Source organism: Pseudopodoces humilis, chromosome 2 (assembly GCF_049639895.1).
Source record: "Pseudopodoces humilis isolate 2021_Gansu_Grassland_sample_001 chromosome 2, ASM4963989v1, whole genome shotgun sequence".
Classification (NCBI taxonomy): Eukaryota; Metazoa; Chordata; class Aves; order Passeriformes; family Paridae; genus Pseudopodoces; species Pseudopodoces humilis.
Window position 1 is genome coordinate 5,957,583 of NC_142201.1, and position 20,728 is coordinate 5,978,310.

Sequence of the window (20,728 nt, forward strand, 5' to 3'; positions counted from 1 at the left end):
ACAAAAAATTGAACAATGCAATCACTAACATACCCCACTAATGAGAAATTACGAGAAACTGTTCGATGCAGAACCTTCCGCATCAGTCAACTCTGATCGATAAGAAAGCTATCAATTTTGAAATTTAGATTTAATGCATTTTCAAGAAGCTAATGAGAAAGGAGCAACTTAAAATAAATACCATCATTAAAACTGCAAACTGTTACAATGATATATTATAAACTTGTCCTAAATAAACCTAGTGCTTCAAAAATTTACCAGTGAATTCGTATTACAAAATATGTGAAAATACAATAGAATACCACAAAACAACGTCCTTTTTTGGGGTCAACAACGACGCCAAGATGATTCAGTCTTAACTTTTAAAATTGTTAATAGAACATATTGTAATATATAAGTTGCAATTTGGTTGAAATCTAGAGAACATCCCCACCAAAGCTCAGTCTTCTTCATTCCTCCTCTAAAACTAGTGCCAAACTTCCTGTCAAAGTTGGTATTTTCTTAAAGAGCTTTAGAATTTAGCCGTTACTTATTTTCTACTACTACATTTTGGCAGCAACTATTTATTGGTCTGTTATTGCAAAAAGTGCAATTTAACAATAAACCAGTCTGAAGGTCATTCTATGTCTTGAGGATACATACCATATATTTCTTTAAAAATAATCATACTTTTGTAAGCAATACTTTACAGTAGACACCTCAAATCTACCATAGATGTAAAACTTAAAACGAGAAAAATTTAGTCTCTAAATCTTTATACACATATTTATATTCGAGTTTCTATATATATTATATATATACACAAGCACAAGAGTATATATAAAATATATATAATCAGATTCAAAAAAGAACAAAAACTGGGCACTGTACATAAAATCTTTTTAAAACTCAAACAATAGAAAAACTTTAAACATTAAACAATTTTAATAAAAGTTTCTGTACAATGCTAAGCAGTTTTATTTACATATAGAAAATGTAATAGGAGTAGTGTTTGAAATTACAGAACTCCTTAAAATTTCAATGGCAGGTAATCTGGAAAAAATAACAGCATTCCATTCACAAATATTTTCAAGCAATAAATATGTATTTATAAATAGTGTAAATTTACATCAAGATTAGAAACAAAAATCACAAATCTGAAGTTTATTCCTTAGTCTATGTGCAACCCATTTATCTTTGTGACTTGGCTGTTAATTGTTTTAAATTTTATTTAGGAACCAAAAGTGTAACCGTCATGGTTTCAAAACAAGACAGAAAAACATAAAAGCAGTAAAAAATTTATATCACCTAAGTCTTCACATTAAAAAAAAAAGAAAAAAAAGAAAAAAAAAGGAAAAAAAAAAGTTGCCCAAAGAAAGACTTAAAATTTCTAACTACCTTACAAAGAAATGACCAGCTAAGCTAGTACTTTTTCCAAGGGAAATTCTGGAGGGGGAAAAATGGATGAAACCAACTCATCAGCCCAGAAACAGAGAAATACAAAAGAGGTGGTCTTCAAGTCAGTAGTCTGTATAATGTTGCCAGTTTTGTCAGATATATACAAAACATGGAATTATTTTTTTGAAGTACAGCTGGATGAGCTTTATTTGTTTTGAGTTCTGGAGTAGGAGGCAGTGCTCTCTCCTGTCCAGTTGGTTGACACTCCGCACTTGGAAGGTTGCATAGACACAGCTTTCAGCCAGCAGCCTTACGGGATAGCTACAAAAATCAGTGGTGCAGAACTGGGTCACTTCCTGAATATCAGAAAAGTTTTCATTTAATGTCCATGAAAAAATGTCAAGATGAGGAGGATGGCAATGGAGGAGCCTGAAAGAGAAAACATTAAATTACCTTTTCTACAAGGGTGCAAAACTCTGTGTTTAACTAAGACCTGCACAAACTGTAACCATGAGAGTTTAAAAGTCACACATACTATTCTTTTTACACTTCAGGACTCTTTTGAGAGAATAATGGCATTTTTTTCCACTTTACTCAAATACAACATGTATTTTATGAACACTCTGCATTAGGATTTTGCCTGTACTGCAGACTGGAGTATGCTGTGGGGATGTCTGTGTTAACATGATGTGAGCAGCCACAAGTCCCACTGTGGCAGCAAAGAGCTCCACGTGGCCTCAGTATAGATATATCTTTATACACTCTAAAACAGGGATTCTCAACCTGTTTACCAATGGGGAGATGGTCCATTTGTTACTCTCCAAAGCCTTTGTGGGCTTCATTTTCCATCCTCCCCTCTACCTGAGCAGCAGCATACCCTCCTGAGGTTAAGGTATTTGTGGAAAGGGTCTTAGATTCTCTGACATGGGGACACAGTGCCTCAAGAGTCAAGTGAGGTGTCTTGTTCCTGCCTGCTGTCAGGAAATGAGGTCCAGAAGACACTTAACTGCTTTCCCAGTATTGCACCTTGTGGCACTCCATCAAAGTTCTGAGTCTTTGATGCCATTTCCTCTTTTCCTGGTCATCTGTGGAACCCCTTCAAAAAGCTGCTCACAGTCTTTAAAGCCACTTTAGACCACACCTGAGTACCCAGCTAAGGAACTCTAATGCTGGCTCAACCCTGTGTTTGCTCCTGGTACTTTACCCCAGTCTCTCTTTGGCCTATTGCACCTTTGCCAGTTGAGATTATCTTCATCCTGTGATTTACAGCAAACCTTAACTCTCCTCCTACATTTGAGGGATGTCACTTCTAGGCTGTGACCCTTCCCAGTTGATTGTGTATCCCCTTTAATATAAATGAATGGTGCACCAACTTCACACAAAGAATGATTATCAGCATCCTTTAGGGACCCACTTCAGGTTTTGGTGGGGGAAGGAGCTACTCACAGGTTGAGAACCCTTGTTCTAGGGACAGTATCATCACTGTTACTTATATAATGTATAAGCACAGACAGCAAAATACCCTCCCTCCCTCATCTCCACACAGAAATATTCTTCCCCATTTCCACTCAGCTGGATGAAGTATCTGAGGTGTTTATGTATTTTTCTGTAACAGATCATCACTTTGAAATTGCAGCATTTCACAGACTATAATGACAGTGACCTCCTAGAAGTGTGAACTGAAGTTCAACCAACCCAGGTTCTGTGGGACTAATGAAGAGAATTAAATTCAGAGGACAGGGTCCCACACTCTCACCAGCCTCTGCTGACAAACCCTGAGGCCTTAACTCAGAAGGTCACAACTTGGCATGCTACCAATACATGAAATAACTAAACACACATTTTCTGCAGCTCCTGGAAATGAATCAAAAGGCACAGCCCTTACTGGGCTGTCATATTAAATCCAACATGAAATTCCCATAACACTTAGTCCAATGTTTGTCTCCTTCGACAGAAAGCCAAGACTTTTAAATACATCCAGCATCGCTTTCATCGTGGTTACAAAAAAAGCCATCTTTGCCTGGAACAATGAAACCTGGGTGAAATGTTAGGACAGTTGTGCTGACACAGTTCAAAGCAGGAGGCTGCCATATATAGCACAGAGCTATAATGGCAAAGAGGCTTTTTGCTTTAAATTGAAATGCAAAGGAGGCCCCAAGCCAAGAGACAGAACTGTTTGAGAGCATCCACTTGCTAAGCAGAAGGACAGTGCTGATTTGGGAGGGGATGGGTGGGGAAGGGGAAGGAAGGGTCTGAGTGCATAGGATGCTCTGCTGCTATACTGACTTCATACCACAACCAATGTATTAGAGATGCTCTTGAACCTGGTGCTAGTTTCTCCAAGCTTCACTGTCCTGATTCTTCCCATCTCCATCTGATCCAGTTATGGTCTTCAGGTGATCTCTATTGGATTTTTAAAGCCACAACTTTATGAATTGTAACATCATACTTTTCCTGAAAACTCAGTGGTTATGTTCTGCAGTAAGTTACTGTAGTATTTCACACAATTCTGACTCTTCAGGTTTTGTTCTGCAAACATCACACACAACCCAAACCTCCATTTGAATCAGAAAGTCCACGGTACTCGTACAGTGGAGCACCAAGACAGTCTACAACTGCTTTACAAATAATATATTTATGCACCCACTTATTAATTTGACTTACTAATGTAAATTGATCATAGACTTGCATCAAGTCCTCCATTTTGTACTGTTCTAGCACCACAAAGTTTTCCAGGTTCGTGCTTATCTTTCGTGCACAGTCTTGGCAATGTACAACATAGGTCTTTCGAGAATTGCTCTCACTAGTGACAAAAAGCAGATCAAAGACTTCCACCTATTAGACAGGAAACAGAAAGCCAAGCGTTACAATTTCATTTTTTAGAAAGTTAAAAACTTGAAAACTGTGTTTTCTTCAAGATTTACAACCTTACCCTGTGCATGCAAAGAGAAAAATTAGATTTGTTCAGGGAAAATCTATTCTCCTGAGGCTCAGGCAGAGAAGTGTAAAACCACTAATATTACACTTAGGATGTCTGCATGAACAGCACCATGGGAAAGCTTTGGGTCAATATTGACAAAGCAGGATTCATTTGCTGAATAGGGGTTACTCAGTAAGGTGGGGATTTCAAACAATTATACCTATTTCTCCTTTTTACTGTCTGCTAAAGAAGTTTGGAATTTATTTCCTTAATACTGAGCCACATGCTCATCCTGCCCAAGAGGCTCAGTCAGAGGTTAACTAGAAGCTGATTTTCAGGAGGTAGGAAAATATTATTTTCTTTTAAGCTTCATGAAAACGATTATCCAATACTTTAAAGCAACTATTAACAGTAAATAGAAAAAAAACAGCAAAAAGGTATGTTCTGCAGGAAAAAAAGGACTTAAGTTCTCTCTCTTCTGGGTGTGCTGATGGCTTCTGAAATGAATACAGATATACCTTTAAAATGAAGCTCAGCAGATCAAATTTCATGCAGGAAGGGATAACAACATTTTATAGTAACTGAGAACTGAAAATGGACCTAGTGAAAAACAATGTTGTGGGAGTACTGTGGGAGAGCCTTCAGCAAAATACAGCCCATGTCTAGAAAAACATCTGGATGAGCTCCTGGAAGGCAGTACTGCATCACACTGATGTGCTTACAGCACAGAGCAGATGCTGCAGCTTAAAAGCAAAATATAAACATCATCAACAACAAAAGACAGGGCAAAATTTAAATAAATATTACAAGAGTAGATGACCCAACACATTTTTACTGACCTCACAAATGCTACAGTAATGAGCTGGCTCGTCCTTTGCTCGTCCATGCCAGACAATCTCCTTTCCTGCAGCAATCAGAGCTTCCCTCAGTGTCTGACACTGTTTGAGAGTTCTTAACAGGCAGTACCTGCAACCAAAAGCAGTTGTGTGTTCAGTTCAACATTCAACTGTATAGCACAACTCAAGAAGGCTTCAGTTTCTTCCAAGACCCTGTACCTGGAGCTTGCTCTTCCTCTGGGATTTCAGAAACAGCTGCCTAGAAAAAAATCACTGGACTCATGGCTTAGGAAAAAGTCAGACCTTGTGCTTATGGACAATGCAATCATTTCTTTCAGGACTTGCAAACAGGCTGTACCTTCATTTTTGACCGAAACACATGAATGCTTGTTTAAGCACAATAGAACAATGTGTTTTCAAAAGCAATCCACATTATTTTATTTTGAACCATAAATTTGTCAGCAAAAGGTTACCTTGAACTGCTAAATTCAGCATAGCTGTTTACATTTTGTGTGACTATAACCTCATCCAAAGGACTCTTTCAACATCCTATAACTCCTGTTACTTTCTCAGAACTACTGAACTCTATTATCCCAAGTTTTCTGAAACCCCAAGTTCCAATTCCAATCCCAATTCTAAGGAATCACTTTACAGACAGTGGAGACAGAATCTATGAGCATGTATCTTCTCCCATGCAAAAGGAAAAGGAACAGACAAAAAAAAAATTCTAGCAATTATTTTATGAATGAAGAGAAAAACTGTTCAAATATCATATTAAACCCCATAATTCCCTGTCATACCACTGTAAAGGTAAAAAAAAGGATCAAAATAATTTTGTCACAATTTTATACAGTTCTCTTCCTTACAAGTAAATGTAACTTGTTCTCTACCATTTTATGAGCTACGTATATTCTTCAAAAAAAGCTGCCAAATTTCTAAATTACAATGTTATTTACAATAATTTTAGCTCTCAGCTACCCTATTTATTTCAGCTGCAGCCTTTGCAGCCTTCAATTTTCTCCTCCATAGGGTGGTTACATTACATGCTCATTAGATGCAGAAGGAAGATTGAAAAAAATTAAGGGTAAAAACAAACACTGGACAGAAAACAAAGTGCTCAAGAGTTCTATCAAGTGTTTTCAACTTGATCCTTCTCCCATTTTAAAGCCTGAAACATATAATACATACATTATTTTAAAAAAACCACATTTCTTTCATGTGTTTCCAAGTTGTTAATAGAATCTCAGGATTCTGAAATACTCTCCTCTTGTTTTACACTCATATTTTTCATCTTCACTAGAAACAGTAGCTTTACTAACACCCTCACTGTAAGGATAACACGAAACTGAAAGTGTGTTTCTCTGTTCAACATCTTATTTTCGTGTACCCAATCTCAAGAAAATTATACAGCTCATTAAGCTGTAACTCCTTTAACACTTCTGAAGTTTGATGTGAATGTGAGTTACGATGTTAAGGCCAACCACAGGTGACAGATTAAGTATTAATTCATTTGAGTGTTGGGTTATTGTGCTCCTGACAAGCTCAGTAATTTTGGAAAAGCATTCATTTATGGAATACAGCTTGATTATTTCAAATAAACTTAAAAGCTACCATTCTTCTCTTCTGCTGTTACCTGGAAAAGTCTTTGGGCATCCCAAAGGGCAATTGCAAGCAGACCTGCCACCACTGTTCTTCACTCTTGACTTCCAAAGACTTTTCACAGTGTTAATTTCAAAGTGTTTTACATCCTTGTGAAAAAAGAACTGCCCAGAATGTACCCCACTTACAACACTGCTACAGTGTTTGCCAAATTCACATACAAAGCAGAAAACAATAGCTTGAAGGTGAACTCCCCCTCCTTGGATAAAATTCAGGTCCTACTAATGGCACGTGAAAATGTAGATGTTAACTGTTTTATATATTTAAATATGAGAGAACGGATACAAACTACTACTGTGAATATGCACCACAATTCCTGAAGTTTGGGAGGCCTTAAGAAAGCCAAAAAAGTTCCTAGCAAAGTGACAGTGTGCAAGTTCAATGGGGCCAGCTTTTAGTATTGCAGACCCGTTTTTATTTTGGGAAAGTGAAAATTGAATTGGAAGAAAATCTAGACCACCCCTCTCTGAAATTCTTTGCAGGTAAAGCAAAAAAATACTCATTTATTTACTCATAAAGGTATGAGTAAATCATGTCCAGTCAAATTCAAATATTCAACAGAAGAGGATTTAAAACTGGACATAATCCTGATTTATTCTAGAAGGGCAGTGATAAACCCATTTGAATACTTAGATATTCAGTAAAACGTCTCAAAAGTGCAGAGACCATCCCAATGCAAATGCAGAACCGACCCCTTTGTACCTTCCAGTAATACATCTTCCCTGACACTGGAAAGTATTTTACCTAACTTCATGATTTTGTGCAAAATAATTTCTCCCATGTCATGTTCTTTTGTATTTCTGAAACTATTTCTGTAATAGAACTTAGTATTTCAGTTACTTTGAAATTAATTTTTTAAGCCTTTATTACTATGTTCGCTCTACCTCTAAAATTCTTCTCTTCCTCAGATGCATTTGTAAAAATCCTTCTGGCTTCCATCTAAGAGGTTTGCAGTTAATTTTTCTCTTCGTGAGGGCTGTCCTCCCTCAGCCAAGTTTTAAATCATTTTTTTCTGCTGTGCTCCTACTCACGCTTCTACTGTTAAAATAAAATCTTTAAAAAACTTCTCATGAGAAAGTTTCAGGTTTTGCTCTTTGACTTTTATCTTGCAAGACAGCACTGAACTGCACATTAACTAAAAATATAACGAGGCGTCAGATTTCTTCCAAAAGCAAAGTTTCCTTCTTCTATTGCTTCTTCCCTTCTGCTACTCCATTCCTTTTCATCACTAATCTGGTTTCCAGTATTTATGTCTATGCTCAAATTTTAGTTTACTGCCTCTGCGGTGGTTACTTTCACACAAATCAATATGACATATTTTAATTTATCTTTCAAATTGAATTAGAAGCTACTTTTTATCATTTTCCAAGAGCTAATCTTTTGTACTATGCTGATAGCTAAGAAGTTCCAGAGACAGAAGTCCAAACTACTGAAACACTTTATGCATCTTTGACATGCAATTTTAGACAGACCTGTGCTCAGCAAAAAGTTGACAGCTGTGTCACTTATTTCCTGATGACAATGAAGCCAGCTATCCAAGATGAAATTCAACCAGCTCTATCAAAAATGTATTTTTTCCAGCATTTTTATACACATGCATACACTTACATAAGTAACTCAGAAATGTCTCTATTTTGTACACAGAAAATCCAGATGCCATGGACAACAGCTGCTTGCCACAGGGTTTTTCCTGCAGACAAGGAGTCCACAGGAAAATTATGCAACTGCTACCCTATCTTAAGGAAATTCATGAAGGTTTCTGCATTTGCAGTGTGTTTACAAAGCCAAGGTCAGACACCAGGTGCTGTGCTGATAATGACTTCTAGGAACTGCTATTCCTTAACTACAGAAGTGACCCCAACAAGAAGTTATCTCAGGCTGCTGCTACTGGACATTACAAACCAGAGCTGATCATCCCCTTTTTCACCTCTGTACCCACAGCAGGAACTTGACTTCTGGCTGAAAACTAACCTGGATGGGGGAGGCTTCATCCAACTAAACTGGAGATGGTTTCAGTAGACTAGAAAAAGCAAATGCATGCATACCCAAAATTTCTACCTGCTCCTCAGCATCTCTGTTTATTTGTAATGTACACCTAAAGTTTGAGTCTCTTGCTAGAAAAAGCTGGGCTGCTGGCAGCCAGGAAGACAACAGCAAATTACCAGTTTGTCCTCTGTTTCTTCATAATGCTTTAAGTGATTCTCTTGGAGAAAGACGCTGTGCTCAGTCACGTTCTTCTCCTTTTAAACCCAAACCACAGCAAATGCAAAATACAACTGGCCAAAATACCAAAATCCTATTTTTTTCAAGAACATTCCAGAACTGCTTTGAGCCTTACAATAGATATCTGCTGGGCTTTATATATAATTTTATATAAATAAAGATAAAAGTGAAGCTCGTGGATTCAGTATTTTTACATGGACTTTCTGGCTTTCTCCCTCCCACACTCCTGCATTTTTGCCTGTTTCTCATTTCTAACTATTTAGTTTCTCTTCTCCTTTTTATGACAGCTGGCATTAGGAATATGAGCACTAATTGTTTAATTGAAGGGTCAGGACTGCCAGGCCTTCAGCAAATACTTCATTTACCCCAAGTATCAGTTCCTAGATTTTAGGAAAGTATTCACACACAAATGCTACCCTATAATCAAGCTTTAGAGTGACTACAAACCTCCCTGTTGTCGACTTCCAACATTCTTAGCTCTTACAAATTTAACATTTCCCCAATGCCACCATTCTGCAACAGATGTTCAAGCCTAAATTAAATTCCTACTGTAAAAAGGTGTCGCACTCAGATGTCACCAATAAATCCCACTGGGGGAAAGAAAAGACACTCTCTTTCTTTGCCCTTTTTTCCACAAGTTAATTCACCCGTTTTTTAAAAGCCCATTTCAAGGCAAACAATAAAAGGATTCAATGCCTGTTGATCCAGTATGCTGGTAAGACTAAGAAGGGCTCAGAAGTGCTTTGGCAGACTCTGGCAAACCAGAAGATTTTCATGATGAGTAATATGCTTTGGAATAAATTTCCCCACTTTAAGACAAACCTATATGCTGAAATGTTCATTCATTCCCCAACCTCAGTATGGTGCTGCAATATGATTTACATTTCTTGCAGTTGCACCCTTTAAAGAAAATCACTACAGATGCTTGAAGCCTGGAATATTCCTGCATTTTGGAATATGCATATGAGAAATGTCACTAAACTCATTTATCATTTTACATATCAATCAATTCATTGTTCAGAAGAGCAAAGGGAAGGAGGCTCTCAAGTTCCTACTTGCCTTTATTTAAAAGATTTACACTGGATCTCCAAATGACAGCACGAGAACACTAACTACAAGTTTTAGAAATGTAGAATTTAACTCTGCTGTAAAAATGACTATATATTCCAATTCTAATATTTGGGTTGATGACCTGATTTTCCTATTTCTGATGATACATACTCTGAACAGCCACTGTGATCAAAGCCAACTTTCTGTAAATTGCTGAATTAAGTCTATGGCACATTTAACTAAGAAAAGTAACTTAGATGATTCTAAAGCTATGCCACAATAACATCACATAAAACATAATAAAATTAGGGATACCTATAAATGTTGTGTTTGAAAAACAGAACCTAAAGCAATTTTGGTTTGGCTCCCAGGAACAGGAAAGTCTTGCAAAGAACTATTTATAAATCAACCACTGGTTTATGTTTGAAGAGGGAAAGGGCACAGTCAATCTTCAAATAAACAAAACTTACTTTATCATTTCGAAAAGCTTTGGATCTGAGACCTTGATATTCCGAGCCATATTCCATGAAAGGTGAACCATGGGCACTATGGACTTCACGCTCTGCAGCTTATTCCACTCGTACCGTTCCACTGCCAACTTGTACTGACAGGCTGCACAAACACACAGGTACAGAAGCAATCAGTCTAAGGAACAATTATCCACCATGATCATTCTGTTTATAATAATTTGTATCTTTTACAGCTACATTTCATTCACAATGAGCCATCCATTCCAGCTACATTTCTATTCTTTAAAATATCTTTTAAGAAGAGTATTTATGATGCTGAAAGAACACACAGTACCACAGCAGCAAAAAATACCTGTGAAGACGAGTTACTGACAAGTGTTTGATTTCTTTGCTGAACATGGAGCAGTATTTCAAAAATGGTTAATCAGTAAATTTTCAAATATTACAGATTTTTAAAAAGTGCAGGTTTGAAATGTCTGCATCTCACTCTATTCACTATTTATCATGATTCCACACTGCTATGGTATATAATCTCTTCTTGAGAGAAAAAGTGAGTCAGACTTTTTCATTAAGCAGCCTACTCACTCCACCCTTCTTTTAAAAATGTTTTACAAAACTTACTGTGACTGAATATGAGAGGTCTATCAGTCAATCACACAATCCTAGAGATACACTCTACTGCACCATATAAAGACATTTTAAACTACTTAAGAAAACAAGTTTTTTTGGAAGTACATTCTCTTCAGACACTTGACAGACTCTTGTTTTAGCTGCAGAATTTCCTTCCACACAGATAAAAATCCTTCCAAGACTATGGTTCAAAACTGAAGAATTCTAGAGCAGTAGGTCTGAGAAACCTAATGTTTCCTTTATGAACTAGATTTTACAACTGTCTGCATTTCCTGATGCTCTCACCAATGAGCTATTAGGTACCCACTGTCCTACCAATATTAGTGGACCAGTCCTTAAATTAGTGTGAAATCCATAGTGCAGTTTGCTGGGTAGAGCAAATTTGGGAGAAGTAGTTCTTACTTCTTACTGCTTAAGAAGACAGTACATAAAATAATACACACATTTTACTTCTACAAGCCCATTCAAAGCGTGAGTGCCAAGACTGCATTCTCTTCCTCTCACAATGGAATTATTTAAAGTTTCAACACATCATATTTTAAAAAAACAGCACCATTGGGGTTTTTTCATCCAGTAAAGCATGGCCAGTTAGTAAGAACTGGCAGGTTCTGTGCCATATGCAGCACAGTATTACCTACACATAGCGCAGCACAGGCACTGCTCACACTCACCTGTGAGAGGGCCAACGTTCCACGCAATGTTGTTGCACCAGCCAATAGCCTGAACCCAGTGAACAGTGCCAGCATTTATCCACACCAAATCCCCTGGTCTTTGAATGAATCTATAAACTGGGACATTGGCTTCATACAAATCTTCCAAGTTTGGCCACCAAGATCCCATTAGGAAATTCATATTGTTCCTGAAACAAAAGGAAAGATAAATTCTTCAGCATTTACCAGTGGACATGTTAGTGGCAGATACTCCAATGAAATCTGTAAAAAATTACCATCACTATAAATTTTCTCTGCAGCTAATGAGCGACCCACAAAGAGCAGCTGAAAGGAAAATGTCATATATAAAATTCCTGATCATAGTTCCCTGTTTCACATCCTGCAATACATTAGAACACCTGCCCATGTGAAGTCAAGTTTATAGGTACTACTTAAGTTCTATTTCCTTCAAGTTTCCCAGTATTTTATTGATGCTAATCAGCCCTTGGTCAGATCTAGTGTGGCACTGGTGGCCAATGCTGCTTTGCTCATCACTGACTGATCTTCTGTACAGCAGCTCCCAAGGATGTTTTCTGCTCTGAACATGAACTCACACTGTCTGTGTTTGCGTGTGCAGCTTGCCCACACAACAAGCAACCTCTTGGCAACATTTGAACAGTGATCCATAGGTCTGTGCTCTCATCCAAGAAATGCTGGCCCTCCTGAGCAGCATGGAAAAACATCTCCATATGGATTTCCTAGCTATGAAGTCTTCCCTTATGGTTATGCAAAATCCACACTCCTCTCCCATCCTTATCCCAATATTATACTGCTTTTATACTGCACCATGAGGGATTATTTACAAGGCACGGTTTTCAAAGATAACCAAGTGCCTCTGTAGAAGCACTGCAGACATTTTGTGGGGCTAGCAAACCCTCCATTTCTCTGTCAGCCTCAGGACAGTGACATGTGTGTAAAAGGCCAGTTGTGCCAGAGACATGGCAATACCATTGGTGGAAATGACATTTTTGAGATGGCTTATCTTTCTAAGGCTGGGTGAAATAAGAACAGATGTCAGTAGACAGGCAAAAATACAGAGAAACTGAGATGAATTTGCAGAGCTCTCGAAAAGTTCTGAAGTCAAGAGCTTAATCCAGTTTCAGATGGGAAGGAAAAACCTTCTCCCATACAATCAATCTCAGAGGTTCCTGTTTGAGTATTGGCATGATTAGGGGACACAGCTGATGCTCCCTCTTTTTTTTAATGTGTGCACATACAAACAAGTACTGTTCTGTTTGTTTTTAAAGCCACTCTACACAAGGCACAGCAGAAAATCCTAATCTTAGAGCTAGCTGAGTAGTTTCCCCAATGCTCAGGGTACCTCAGCTTTTTCAGGGAGTTACAGATATGTAAGTGTAAGCAAAGCCTACCATGACACCTCCTGGGGTCTGAGCAAATGAAGCTTCAGCTCTAAATGTAACAAGAAAACATGCCAAAATACCAGTGACTCTGTATTTGCTTCTGACAAGAGAATTCTGCTTTTGCTTTTTTCACAGGCAACCCAAGTTTCTGTATATTGTACAAATGGGTATTTTGTATGAACTCTAGATTTCACATTTTGACCTACTTTTAAAAGACTTTTCTGGCTACATGGAAAAAATAAGAACACCCTCAGTAATTTCTCCCCTCAACTCTGCGAAAGGCACAAAAAAATTTGGTAAAAGAGAAAAACAGCACATCCAGCTTACTTTTCACAGAAGTCATTCATGACACCCCAATAGCTTTCAGGGACAACAAACCATTCACAGTCACCTGGACCGATATTTATATTTACTGAGCAGAAGTTGTTATTTTCTTGATGACCTGAAATTAAGGAGAAAAAAAAAACCACATTATGTAAGGCCTTTCTCTCAAAACAATGCCATGAAACACAAAGACACAATTATCAAAAAAAAAACTTACACCACAGTTTCAGTATTTTTATATTTTTTGTATGACACATACACTATTTAGATGCTTCACACAGTTAAGCTACCAGTGACATGAGAATTCTGCTTTTGCTAGTTTGTGGAAAACAAAATTGGCACTACCCGTCTTGGGGATCTGACCAATATTTCAGCAGTTCCTCCCTCTTGTAGAAATAAATACTTCAAAATCCCAGATTTTTTGTTTCATGCTACCTCCTGACAGTCCTAGTCAGGTCCAAAACTTTGTGATCTCAGGCACTGAACAGACAAGGAGTACAAAAATCTTTTTGGAAGAGATTTCAAAATTCATGTAGAAATACCCAGTATTTTATCTTCTTTAAACAGCTGGAAAAACAGAGATATAATCCCTAATGGAATTTTCTGAAGATTTACTTCAGAAAAAACCAGACCCTGAAATTTAGTCCAGATTCCTCAAGTCCCAGTCCAGGGCCCCAACACAGCACGATTCATCATGGAGGACTGAGTCCTATTCTCAGACAGTGAAAATCTAAAAAAGTAGAAGTCTCTGATTTCTAGGATTGCACCAGACCCTCTTGGGAAGCCTCTAAAAGCTTCCAAGGTATGTAAAATACAAATACTGTCCATGCAAATAAACCCAACTTTATTTTGCTCCTTAAAGAATCCACTATATTGCATGCAGGAGTAACTAAGGGCAATTCCCTAGCAGTGCAGAAATCCAGAAATTTCCACCATAAGTGCTTTGAACATGCAGAGTTAACTAAGAGCTATAAAAATATTGAATATGTATGTTTATCACATTTAGGCACGCTGTAAGATAGAGGAAATCTGCAGTGCAGTTAAATCCAACACCCCACAGTAGAACCTGATTTTTCATGCAATTATGATGATTATACTCACCTGGTGTCCTGCTTCCTGGAACCTTCATGTAGAGCTGCACTGTGTTCATGCCCAGGATGGTATGACCAACATGGCTTAGAAGATTTCCTGCTGATACCACACGTACAAAAGCAGGAAGTTTTGTCAGTTCATGGAGTTGCAACTTCCACCTGCAGCAAAATAGCAAATTGACAAACTGTGAATCCCTGAAACTCTTAGAAGAGTCTGGGAAACATAAACATTCTCAAAAAATTGTTAGCACAGGTATCTGTGTTATTCTTTCAATTTTAAAATATTTCCAAATACAATCACAGATCTGACAGGCTAGTTGAGAGGGAACATAATTTTGTAGCAAAAGTTGAAACTACAGCTCAGAAGATCTGACATCTATCCAGGATCCTACAAGAACTATTTCAAGCATCGAAATCCAATTCCCTACGAGCCTCAGGTCAGTTATGCTTGGCTTCATTTGAAGTCTCTCTCCCAACGGCTTGTTCAGAATGACAGTTAATTATCAACTAGTTTACATATACAGATGGAAATAGAAAAATGGCATCAGCATCTAAAACTCTGTAGCAACCTCTAAGCACATGTTGATCCTTTAACGTCTCTGCCACAAAAGATGTCACCATCTTAAGTGGCCTTGCACCCCAAACACTATAAACTTCTTTTCTTATGACTGAAGTAGACCAGAATTTTGTACTGCAGCTGGTGGGACTCATAGCCTAGACATGTTGGATCTTTGATGGAAGTATGTATTAACTAGAGATTGAACTAAACTATTACTGGACAATAAAAACATGCTTTCAGAGTATTTATAGTATCTTCTATGCTACCTTCATCTATTCATAGAAGAATATATAGTTTAAATAATACTCAATTTTTTTTGAGGCTCTTGAGAGGTATCATGGCTTACTCCCAGGTAAGCACTGGTCTGGTCTCTTTGCTACATATTTTGAACCCTGTTACTGGATAAAGAAGCAAAAGTTATGAAAAGGTGGAAATAGGTGACAGTATGAATGAAAGGAAAAAAACCCCATGAACAGCAAGAATTCAGACAAACCTAAAAAGAAAAAAAAACCTTTAATCTTACAATTTCTATGCAAAAACTAAAAACTTGGGTGTTGTCAGAAGTAATTAAGTAGTAAGCAAACAATTTAAAGCCTCACAATGAAACAAAGGGAATGGATTAGAAGAAGGACTAGAAAGAATGGTTTCTGATAGATGTTTAAACTCATTTCTGGAAAACCAAAACTCCTGGGAAGTCTGAAAAGATATTTTAGCATGTGGAGGACTTGTAGCAACAGTCTGAAGATCAAAGGTAACCATTTCATTATGGAAATGGGGTGTGCAACTGGAATTTATCAACAGACTGACTGATGTCTGAGAATACTATGCTGGATTTCCAGAAGGATTATTATCATGTAGAATCCCACTGTGAGCAGGAGAAACTGTAATCAACTTACTTCTTGTCATCTGACAGGTCAATGTTGGTCCCAAACTTGATTGTTTTAAAAGGTCCTCTTCTCCTCCTCCCAGAGCTGCAAATGTAACAAATTTATCAGGCAAATGTGAAAGGGGAAGGATGTAAAATAGCACGTATTACCAACTACAGAATTAATAGAGTTACACCACACTTACTTATCAGAAGATGTGGATTCATTATCTGAGTGGTCCTTGTGGTGACTCTTCTTCTCATTTTCCTCCTATAAAATGCAATTTTAAAATGTTTTTACATATATATATATATACACACACAAAAGAACATATAAAATATATAGGTATGAATAACATGGACATAGATGTAAGTATATTTGTTTCAAGACACTGACACAATATTTGAACTATCCATGCCTAAGATTTTGTGTCAACATTTCTTCCTTGCAAAAATAGGAAAAGGTAGTCAAATGCATTGAAAAAAAAATTCTTCATGGCTGCAAATTCCATGACACTCAGGCCAGGACAACAGAAAATGTCTATACTGCAAATATTTCTGCTGGCCTGCATTCAAGTTGGAAATGAGTATATTGGTTTGCTTCATTATGAGAGTGACCTGGAATCCAGTATTAAAGAATTCTATTAACTTTTTCAAATAAGAACATCTACCTTCCTTAAAAGTCAACCAGGTATTCTGACAGGAAATTAGGATGACTAATATTTATAAAACCAATTTAATAAAATCCATTATATAAAATCTTTTGAATTTTTCATAGCCATATGCTATTTTAGCACTAGCAGCAGCTGAGACCATGACTAGTGGAAAAAATCCAACCAGTATTAAATGATGCAATTTGATCTTTTTAGCAGACTGTGCTCAAAACCCTATTCTAAAGACTTCTATTTCGGCAAGTATATGGACATAGAAGGAAAAAGAGAGAGACAAAAAGGAAGAAGGAACTGTCTGGATTCTATCCAAAGATCTCTGGCTTTGAATGGGATTGTTGTTAAATCTCAAAGTGCCCTGTGTACCTGAGAAAGTCTTATTCTTCCTTTGAATGAAGGACAAAGAGAAACAAAAAGGAACCTACTGATGATGGATTTATCAAATGCTGCAAGACATGTTAGAAAAGCAACATAATAGTTGTTACAGGAATAAAGAAAAAAGATCACTTAGGGCAAGCCAAAAGAACTGTGGCTATAGAAAGGAGAAATAAAGCTTTTATTTAAACACTGGAAAGTCACCTAAGGACAGGTCAGAGCAGTGTTAGGCAAAGGACATACGTACAGTGTCTTTCTAATTTCCAGGGGGAAAATTAAAATCATCACTCTTAAAAGCTATTTTATGTATTGCACTTTACCACCAGTTTGTAACAGTGAGGGGAAAAAAAAAAAATCAGAACACCCTATGGGACACATTGTGGTGTAAATCCAAAGCTGAGGCTTTCAGTGGCATGTGCTAAATTATGTATAATTTTAAACAAAAATAGATAAATGGAGATATAGAGATGAGATGATAGATAGATAGATAGACAGATTAGATAGACAGACAGATAATTATGTTCCAGTGATGTAATGTCCTCCAGCCTGTGGAATGACACACAGGAACACACCACTGGTGCCTCTGCTCAAAGGGCACCAGAAACTTCAGCCACCAGAAAACTTCAGCCAATATCCTACTGAACTTTATCACCACTACACAGGTAGAAAAATCCCAAGTTCTAGAAGATTCCCATGCCCCCCATGGTATTCCTTTTTCTTTTCTTCATCCTGCACCAGCTCAAAGCCTTAGGACTAGATTCCCTTCTGTTCTCTTCAACTAGCAATTGATTTCTTTGTTTCTAATCCTTTCCTCTAATGCACAAAAATTAAATTTAGAATTTATCTTTCCCTTCTTACTGAAATCATTCCTGTTTCTGTGTAAAGAGAGTGAAAACAGCAATGATCAATTCCCCACACTAACCTTTTCCCTATTTTCTAACAAACAACTGGCCAAAACTACCTTTTTGTCTTAGTTCTACCTTAGCCTGATCTTTTTGCAACACCAGGTAACATAAGCCTCCAAGGAGTGCCTATAGCCAGTGTCAAGAATGTGCTCACAACTTCAGTAAAAAATGTTAAAAATACCAAGCACATTTCATAGAATCCCAGAGTAAGAGAACAGGGTTGGAAGGGACCTCTGGAGATCATGGAGTCCAACCCCTCTGCCAAGGCAGGAAGGGGAAATATTATTTCTAATACTTCACTCTGTCACATAAGCATAAAAACTTCTAAACTAAATAGGAATTGTTATGTCTGAAACCCAACAAAAGACTAGTATTAGTGTAAACTTCTAATAAGCCACATCCAAATTAATTCAGGATAGTAGGAAGAACAAAGAAACCTGATTTCAAACCTTGTGAAATTAGAAGTAATCCAAATTGTAAAAAAGCCTGGAGTCCTAAGTATTTTAATGCGAATTTTTACATTATAATATGAAAGCTTAAACTAATAAACTTTTAAAGTACGTAATAACAATGAATTTTACATTATTAAACTGAAGTTTACACTAAGCATTTGGGAAGAACAATATACTATTTGACCCTCTATTTAAAACAGGTTTTTAAAATTTACCTGTGCTCTTCATGCTAATGGAAACACCTCTTTTTCCTTAGCAGTTTCTGCTTTTTTCAGCAGCCATTATTAACTGGCTCCAGAGTCAGTATGCAGTCTCGAACAGTAGCAATTAACTTACCCTTAAAGACTCCTGGAATGAGGAGGCCTGGTACTGTGCATATTTAGCAATTGTTGTATGAGATCTACTGCTTTCACAACGCCAGATTTTCTTTGTTCCAGTGGGGTCCCAGTTTTCATCTGCTGGCTGCAGTAGTTGTGTCCTTACTTCTACTATGTGTTCATTATTCGCTTCTACCAATGTCTTAGTAGAGAAGAGTCCTAGATCTAATTAACAGCAATAAAATTAATAAATTAAGGTAAAATAGAATAGAAAAAAATTTGGTAAAATGCCTGAAGTTATCAGAAGGTTTAGTCTAAAATAGTTTTAACCCCTTAGTCTTCATGACACTGCCCACCTGAATGTTAATTACTGACCCCAAAAACCTTTTCTCTAGACATCCAGTAGAAAATTAGAAAAAAAACCCAAAACCAGAACAACTTGGCAGCTATGGACTATTTTGAAAGAAACATTTTACATGCCTTGGCTAAACAAACCCGCAAACAATGTTCAAATCTATTACCAAGAAAGTATTTTTCAGAGCAGAGCTTTATGAATGCACTTCCATCATAAAACACATTTCCTACCAGCAGTGATGGTTTATCTATCTAGAGACTTCAAAACATTGCACACGGTCAAATTACAGATCGTTAGATCTAAACACTAAAACATGCATCCAGTTTTTTATAGAAAAATGTCTGGCTGCAAAGTTCCATATCCACAGCTCAGCCTGTCTCCATGCTCCAAAATCTGCTGTATTTCTGGTGGGGTTTTCTTTGACATGACCAAGGTTAGAAACAACAGCAAACTGAGAAATGACAAATTACCCTAACGACTTGGAATATACAGGTAAAGCAGTATTATAGAAATAAAATATCCACTTCTAAGAACTGAGAGACTACTCTTTAAAAAACATTAATTTCTCCCCAAAGTAAAAAAAAAACCAAATAAAAAGTAAAACAAAAAAGGTAAATTTACCTAATTTAAGCGCTCCAGCAAGGCCACGTATTACAGTAACAGGGTTGTTTGGATTTGTACAAAATTGATGTAAAGGTGGAAAGAAAGCATCTCGTTTATTTTCCAACTGCAAAATTATAATGGAATATTAGATGTCAGATCAATCTAGATTCCTTATTTGTAAAACAAGAAAGAATAGTAAAACAAAAGAGAAATAACAGAAAGAAAACAGGAAGGAATTTTCTGCATTTCCCTGCACTGTGGGGAATGAACAGCTACACCATACAATTCTTTCTATGGTAAATGCTGGGTTCACTCCTGAAATTAATTTGTTACTGTAATTTGTTTCTTGGCATGAATTATTCCCAGGTTGCTTCAGCTTTGCAACTCAGGTTTCCTGAACTTAATTTCTTTATCTGACAGTAGTCTTGTTCATTCCCTAAATCTACAGAATTCTCTGAAGAGCAATACAGTTTCTTTTCAGAAGTAAAAAAGTGCTAATTTTACAGACAATGTATACAAGAAACAGTATAATTAAAGGACTACTCTCATTAAAAGATGTATCTCACGTTAACCAGGAAGTTTGATTTGGTTTTCTTATGCTTCTCTGCACCTATAACCTCAATTTTATGCTATAGCCTCTTGATTTATTATTTTTTTTTTAACTGCTATGAACGCTTTAGAAAGCTGAAGGCATTTCTAGCAATAAACAAAACACAGAGTTCCCAAACAGCAGCACAGCCACACAGCCTGTGACAGCATGGTGACTTTCCAGCTTTGTGAGGACTCAACAAAGCTGGGATGGACTTCTATTAAGGCAGATGAGTTCAGGTGCAACACCTGGAAAACATCTGGAGGGACTATTGTATGCAGCCTAACCCAGCTCTCAGCACACTCAGACCCACCCAAGTGCCAGCATCCTCTGGTCCCCAGACTGAGGTGACCAAAGCCAACTCGAGCTTTTCACACCGCCTGTATGGA

The 20,728-nt window shown here is 37.2% G+C and overlaps 1 protein-coding gene across 16 annotated transcripts in view; it reads right to left on the reverse strand.

The window, feature by feature from the left end:
• Positions 1 to 547: 547 nt before the first annotated feature.
• KDM6A (lysine demethylase 6A) overlaps positions 548 to 20,728 on the reverse strand; it is a 149,605-nt gene continuing 129,424 nt past the window's right edge. For 8 of the 16 annotated variants that reach the window (XM_088051717.1, XM_088051714.1, XM_088051715.1 and 5 more), the window contains 11 exons: positions 19,769 to 19,874; positions 18,812 to 19,017; positions 16,282 to 16,346; positions 16,107 to 16,181; positions 14,662 to 14,810; positions 13,564 to 13,678; positions 11,837 to 12,024; positions 10,536 to 10,677; positions 5,137 to 5,263; positions 4,042 to 4,212; positions 548 to 3,780 (listed from right to left, as the gene is read on the reverse strand). In XM_088051717.1, the coding sequence (XP_087907843.1) occupies positions 3,724 to 3,780; positions 4,042 to 4,212; positions 5,137 to 5,263; positions 10,536 to 10,677; positions 11,837 to 12,024; positions 13,564 to 13,678; positions 14,662 to 14,810; positions 16,107 to 16,181; positions 16,282 to 16,346; positions 18,812 to 19,017; positions 19,769 to 19,874 (1,401 nt within the window). In that variant the 3' untranslated portion in view covers positions 548 to 3,723. The other 8 variants (XM_005526512.3, XM_005526511.3, XM_005526510.3 and 5 more) reach the window with 3 other exon arrangements.